This window comes from Gavialis gangeticus, unplaced genomic scaffold (assembly GCF_001723915.1).
Source record: "Gavialis gangeticus isolate Ggan-Ray unplaced genomic scaffold, GavGan_comp1, whole genome shotgun sequence".
Lineage (NCBI taxonomy): Eukaryota > Metazoa > Chordata > Crocodylia > Gavialidae > Gavialis > Gavialis gangeticus.
The window spans coordinates 31,750,666-31,758,429 of record NW_017729029.1 but is presented as its reverse complement, the minus strand read 5'-3'; the positions used below and the strand labels follow the sequence as shown (position 1 = coordinate 31,758,429).

Here is a 7,764-nt window from a genome sequence, read left to right as displayed (position 1 = left end):
GAGAGAGAGAAAAGGAAAAAAAAATCCAGCACACACCACAGGGTGAAAAGTGGGGAAGAAAATCCCAAACACACACCCCAGACACTATGCAAACACTCTAACAGCAATCAGCCACCCTAAGTCACTAACACAGAAAAAAGCCTCCTGAAGGCAGTCCCACACCTAAGCTGCTTGTTCCAAAGAAACTGTTCTCTGCTTACTGCTCGGCTTAAAAGCCATGGCTGCTGACAGGTGTGGAAAAGAAAAAAAAACAGCACTTTACCAGAAGAGGCATTGCATTAGTTTGACCCAGATCCCCATTGTCTGTATAGCTTAGCCTCTTGAAAAGGGCTTTTTGGAACTTTTATCTAATGCTGATTCAATATCTTTTATTAAACTAACTCAATCTTGCCTAACCTTTTTTTCGGCAGCATGCAATAAATGAAACAGCAGAATAAATTGATCCTGCCTCCATCTTCCTCAAAGTTAATATGTATATGCTTATTTTGTATCTGTAGTTATCCCGTATACGAGCTTCAAGTGGTCCCCTGTATTCAAGACAAATTAATAAGGACTACTTTTCTGAACAGCAAACACTTTAGATGAAAGAGCTGTGAAAACTGAGAAATCAGTATTTCATTTCTTACATCTTAATAAATATACTTTGGACAGTACCTACTTAAACAAACCACTTTAGGTTGTGGTCCCTTTTTGAAATATAATATCTTAGTACTCATAACAAACAGTTTCAGGAAAGGAGATTTTATTTGTGCACATAAATGTACACAGGCATTTAAACGTATAAAAGCAAAGCCTTGTTTTATGTTTTGTGTAGTCTTATTCATATTTCTTTTCTTCTTCCTCCAACAACTGACTCTGAGAATTCACTCCTGCGATACTTAAGTGATGACAAGATTTTAGTGATCCAGGAAGAGCCTTTGACACAGAAAGACAACAAAAGGGACACCGGCCGCAGGTCAAGAAAAAAGGGCAAAAACACAGGCAGCCCAAACTATCCAATTAGCCCATCTATGCTGACATCTACTGTTAATGTTAGGCTTGAACCTGGGCAGCAAGATGTCTTGAATTTCTCACTGGCTGAGAGCAACACTGTTCCACTATATCACGTAAGTTCATAAAAATGTGAAGTTCTTTTTCTCTTAATATGTGTGAGAACTACAGTCTTATATTTTATGGTATAATATTGTACAGCAGAATCTAGGAATCATTTTTCAATTCAGTATCACTGATAAAGTTCATTGACAAACCATCTGGATGTTAAAAAGTTAAAAATCCATAATACAGAGAACAATAACTATGTTAGTTGCTTTACTACATAATTAAAACTGTTTATAGCACCCCATTTCATTGAAGTTTGTAACAAATGACTATACCCACTAGATCGGAGCGGCCAACCTGCCACACATGTGCCATAAGTGACATAGGCAGATTCTCTGTAGTGGAGAACAGCAGCAGATACATCAGACAAGAGAAGGAAGAACAGCAGATCAGGCTGGGAGCGCAGGGCACACAGCAGAAAGCAGAGCAACTTATTAGGCAGGGAGTATAAGGCAGGGGGCAGAAAGGAGAACAATAGATCAGGCAGGGAGAGGGGATTGGAGTGGCACTTGGGGAGGGTGCTGGGCTTACCTTGTGGCATAACTGCCAAGCTGATTGGCCAGCAGTGCTGTAGATGAGGAAGCATACAAATTAAATATTTTGATCATATGTCTGAATATAACTCATAACAACCATTTTCTTGCTAGAGCCCACAAAATGGGCACTGATAGTAGTCATTGTTCATATAATATTTATCATTCCTCAGCAGGCTACAGGAATATGTTATTGTTTAGTAGTTCTACCAAATGATAACATTATGTGAGCCTCAAAATCATGGTCCTAAAGAAATGTTCTACTTGAAATGTTTTCAAACATAAACTGGTTTTCAGTGCTATAAACTTTTATCCCTGGCCAGACATGAGATACTGATGTACCCTTAGAAAAACTCAAATCTGGCAAATAAGAAATATTTTAATATGGAGATCCAGTTAAAACTAACAATAATAGACCCCTTAATAAGAATAATAAGAATAACTCAGCTATTTTATAGTGTCATAAACCTAATATGTATTATCAGTAAACTAATTTGATGATCCTGCAAACTTTGGAAAGAATGCAGTGGAACTATGAATGGACATAAAATCCATAGACTTTACTAACTTGGAAGAAACAAGTCAGTGATGTCTACCTGCTACCATCTAATGTCCACATCAACGTCCAGTTTCTGAACTTGCATGCTGTCCATGTGATATCAATGGATTCATTTAGTTGTGTTCTAAACCAGCACAACATTTGGCTCTGCCTGTTCAGATGCTCCCAAACTATCAACAAGTTGTGCACAAATGATGGCTTCTTTGTTCATGCATTATGCACGATCCATGCATATTCTGTTCCATAGAAGTTTCCACGTGTATAATTCATTTCTGGTCATATATCTACCAGTCTGGAATGGACTGCTTTATCCTCATATTCTGTATTACCATCAAAATTGCTAGATGTTGTGTTTTCAAATCTTAGTTTCATAGTTTCGTAGTTTCTAGGGTCGGAAGGGACCTGAGTAGATCATCTAGTCCGACCCCCTGCCATGGGGGGTCAGACTAGATGATCTTAATCCTGTCAGGGCATTCTACCTGAACATTCAGCCTCTCTCTCACTGTCAGCACAGAAGCTCCACAAGGAATTCCTGTGATTAATGCAGGGATTGGCAACCCACAACCTAGATCTAGCCTGCAAACAGGTTGGATGTGGCTTACCAAGGTCTGATCTGACCCCTGGTGGTACAGGGGGCTCAGAGGCATGCAGCTACATTGTGCTACCCTTCCTCTCCTCACTGCCTCCTTTTCATAGCCCTCTCTGCTGCTGTCTCACACCTGTGCTTACACTCGCTGCAGAATGTGTCCCTCTCTGTTGCTGCTGAGGATGGCAATGGGTAGCAAGAGTAGCTGCAGATGGCTTGGGTGCTCCCAGGAGTAGAGATTTGTGGTCTACAGCAAGGGGACAGGTCAAAAGTGTCAGCAAAAGGTTGCTGACCCCTAATCTAATGAAAGCAGTAATTCCTCCTAAAACATGAGGGAAATAATCAGCTAATTCTTTAAGCAAGAGGTGGTATATGAAAATAAACAACCAGGCTTTCTCTTAGTGGAAAGTAGCCGTTTTAGATTGGTTGACCCCTGATGCAGTTACTTAGTATTCAAGGTAAAAAACCAACTTTTTTAAACATATCTGTGAGACAGAGATTAGACAGAGGTGGCTGACACTTGTACTTGATTTAACATCACTGTAATACCACTAAAGTCAATGAAGTAAAATCTAGACCAATGTTTTAAAGTAATTTAAAAGGGAGGTTTCTGTGGCATTGTAACTTGTTTGTAAACATATTTTTCCCAAAACACAGTTCCAGTTTCTTTTTTTTTATTTTGATTTAACTTAATTACATTTACTTACTCTATCAAAATCTCAATATATTCTCATATATTACCCTGAAATGCTTCAGTGGGGAGTGTTCGGCATTGGTGGACTGTTTTTTGTCCGTGCAAAGAAATATACTTTCTGACTGACACAGTGCAGAACATTTACCTCTGAGACATAATTAAGTTGTTATGCATTGAATTTAGCTTTGTTACACTTCATTAGTCTTGGTAAACAAAAGACACTTAATTTAGACAATAGTATCTACAGGCATGAATTTGCAACTCAAAATAATGATTTGATTTTCTACTGGAATGTTAAATTGCAGTGTTACTATATGTTCTAAGCTGTTAAAGATATTGGTAGCTAGAGTGCAAACCAGTTTGAACAGAATTTTTTTGGTAGAGGAGACACAAGAGGAGAAGAGACTTTTCAACACTTCTGCTCAGGAGCAAATTTTCTAGAAGTTAAAAAAAATAAATTATAACGCTGTAATGACAGCTGCTTCTATCTGCTAGAAAATTACATCAAGGCCTGACTTTGTATGCTTTGCCACAAAGAAAGTAATAGGAATTTTTTCTAGTAGATTTTGTATCATGACATTCTGCTCTTCCCTGGCATCCTGTTTATTATAGATGTTTCCAAGCACCTTAGGGGCTAGTCCAAGATTTTGTGGCATGGCTGGCTACAATGATAGAATATTTACTTGGTCTTATCATCGATAAATTTTGCAACTGCAACTACAGTTTACTTTAATAAATCTTTTACTTTTACAGTATCTTTTACTGGGATTAGATAGCTCATAGAATTAGCAATGGAGTATGCAGCATTTTAAACTAGGCCATTGTTTCTAAGCCAGTGTAAACTGAAAGATAATGAAAATCTCTATTTCAGACAAATGCTTTTAACTGCATGATCAAATGATCTAATTTTCTGGTTGTAATGTATCTGGTTTAAAAAAGGTAATCTTCCTGTCATTACATAACTTGTCATTGTTATCAACACCAGTAAAGATTTCCAGTAACATAGTAACCAGAATTGTCCTAATTGGCATTCCTGTATTAATCAGATATCCATATATTATCACCAAAAACATGCTGCTTTTGGTATTTTACAGGTATTTCTCATAAAATAAGGTATTTTACAGGTATTTCTCATAAAGAAACCTTTAACACTAACATAAAACTACTGATGGGATTTTGTTCCCCACAGACCCTTGATATGAAATCTAAATAAAATGTTGATTAACACTTATTTGGACACATAGGGTACATGCAGAAGTTACACTTAGATCTACCTAACTAGGGTTAGATTGATCTAAATGCTAATCTATACCAACATTTGGGGAGGTTAGATCAGGCAAAAAAATGGCTGCCCCAATCTAAATTAGTTCACCTGAGGAGGTGAACTAAATTAAATCTGGAACAAGTTAGCCCAATCTACCAAAAGTATGAACATGTTCAGAATGCAGCCCCAGGCCTGAGACCATCCCTGGACAGACAACCCCTTGCCCGCAGACCCAATCCTGCCCACCCTCCACCAACCCTGCCCCCCAATCCCACTCTCCACCAACCTGACTTACTCAGATTGGATTCCCAGGGCAGCTCCTAGCACCGACAAATGTGTGCATGATCTGCTCCTGATCCAAGATCATGCAGTGTAAAATAAGCTGCATGATCATAGATTGCATACGATGAATGCTTGTGCACACCCCTAGGTTAATTGCATACATACTTGTTATAAGAAAGTATTTTAGTTTACAAAGTTAAGCTCTTGGAAGTAAGAAAATATCAAATTTGCCGTTGTTCAAGCAACCTACTTTCCCACGTTATATGGGACCACTGTGTACACTGAACAAGGCTGGCATCTAGTTAAAAAACATAGTGCATGATTGTGCAAGCAAAGACTATATTAATAATACAGTCATACAAGAAGCCAGAATTAAGGCTGCACAAATAACTGTCTGACAATTCCTGTATTTTAAACCCTTTGTAACTTATATAACACTCTTTTAACAGTTACTTCAATAGTTTTTCTGAAAAAACTTTTCCAGGTTAATTTTACAATCTATGTATGGCAGCTATATTCTTCAAAGAATTGCTATGACATCTTCAACTGTTGTAACCACTGTGGTATATATTTGAACAGCTTATTGACTGAATGACAGCACTTGCTTCTTAGCAAGAAGCGGAGTGGATGGCACTGCTTTATCTTTCAAACTCTCAAAGTCTACGGTCTTTGGGGGTATGAAAAGTACACTTTGTCCTAAAATTTTGTTTATTTTTGGAAAGATTAGTATTAGACTTTTTTGTAAAATAGCACAAAAATGAGTTTAAAAGCTTAATGTCATATCAGAAGTGAACCAAAAGTCTGATACGTCTGTAATTTCTGTACAGTATCTGTGGATTCCATCTACGTGCCAGATAAATAGCCAGCAGGCACTGCCCAGGTAGCAGAATGGAAAGCTATTAGTTTATAAAGAAAGCACTCACAAAGCTGCCTTATATTTAGAATAAATACCCCAATCTTTATTTTTTTTAAAAACACATAATTGGGTAAACATCTTTTGATCATGCAGTCACACTAGATATAGTGTGAATTTATTTACTTTATTGATGACCCTCCCATAATAAAATAAAAGTGTGAGTCAGGATACAAGTAGAACAGGAAGTGTTTATTTCTTATAATCACCATACATTTTCTGGAAGATTTAAGAATAAGGTCCACCTCCTGCTCACATGTCTGAAATTAGCTATCTGATGGAAACCAGAAGGAAGTACAGCTCAGCTACTGAAGAGAGAATGTGAGAGAGAAAGCACCCTGACACAATCCCCATTTCCTCTTAGTTTCTGGTAATTAAAGGATTGATCCAACAAGGAAGAGGGAACCATTAACTACCCTATATATACTGAGAGGTAAAAGCTACTCTTCCTGCCTCCTCTAAACATCTCCAGCAACTGTGGTTAGGTTTGTGTATCATTTTCATCTCTCAAATTCTCTCCAGCTACAAATCTACAATGAACCTGTTCCCAGTCTCCTTTATCTGATATCTTCCACTGGAAAAACACAATGATGTGACAGCTGGCAATCCTCCCCCTCCTTTAAACATTAGTACAGAAATTTGAAGATGAGGGTTCTTAATCTTGTAATATATGTTTTGAAACCTCTGTTTTTACTTTTCCTGTCCTGTGAATTAAAAAAAAAAAACTATGCCTGATACCATTCCTTGGAGTCTCAGAACAGCAAAGACTCCCTATGCCTGAAGGAGGGTGATTGCACCCAAAAGCTTGCAAATAACCTTTTTCCAACTACTCAGTTGGTTTAATAAAAGACATCACAGCTACCCAAAGAACCCTGCATGCCTGATATCAGAATCTTCACCATTATTTCCAGGCCTGTGCAAGACTTCTGTGTCTGCCATAAAATCGAGGACTGAATCCTTCCTTAGAATGTTACAGACATTGGTTCTATGTTAGGTGACCTACAATAGAAGAGACAAATCCAAAGTAAAATTAAATAAATAAATACATAAATAAATAAATAATTTAACTTACTCTCTCTGTAGTAACAGGTAGTGCAAGTGAATTTTCAGCATGGTTCTGAGCCATGGTTTTGAAAGGGAAACTTACCTATAGTAATAGATTATAAGCATGGAAGACAGCACAGTCTGGAAAATCCAGTGCTTTGTAGTGAATAGAGATGGACTAGATAAAGAACCCCTTATCTAGAAGGGAAGAAAAGGAAATAAGGATTTGCTGAATCTGAACTAGGTATAGTTACTTTTCCATAATTATTTATAAAGATAAGCAAAAAACAAACTTAAACAAACTTTTGGCATTTGAAATGCAAATTCAAATGTTGTGGCATCAGATCTTCCCTAGTCATAACCAGTAGGCCTGTGCGAAGTGGCTAGTATTCACTTCGGATTTGGATTCAGCGAATTAGGGGGACAGTGATTCAATTCAGTGATTCAAAACACTGTCCCAAATTGATTCAGCCAGATCTGATTTGGAGATTCAGCCTCTGCTGAATCGGCCGAATCTCTGAATTGAACAGGCCCCGCCCCCAGCCCACTCTCCCAGCCCTGTCAAGGGCTGCCTCACCTGGCCCCAGGGTCCCAGCACTTCAAAAATAAAAATAAAAATAAGCTGCGCACTCACCAGTTCCTGCCAGGTGGTGGGTGATCCCTGCTGCCCCCCACTGCCCCACACTGCATGGGGAGTTCTGCCATGAGCCCCCAAAGGCCCCAATAGTTTCTGCAGCAGCCAGTGAGTGTGGGGCTTTTTTTTTAAGTGCCGAGATGCTGGGGCCAGGTGG

General features: G+C 38.4%; 1 protein-coding gene across 1 annotated transcript in view; it reads left to right on the top strand.

Moving 5' to 3' along the window:
* LOC109300344 (connector enhancer of kinase suppressor of ras 2-like) overlaps window positions 1–7,764 on the top strand; it is a 444,864-nt gene that overhangs the window by 425,644 nt on the left and 11,456 nt on the right. The window contains exon 16 of the mRNA XM_019521027.1: window positions 861–1,106. Coding sequence (XP_019376572.1) covers window positions 861–1,106 — 246 coding nt within the window. The remainder of the gene's footprint in view (window positions 1–860; window positions 1,107–7,764) is intronic.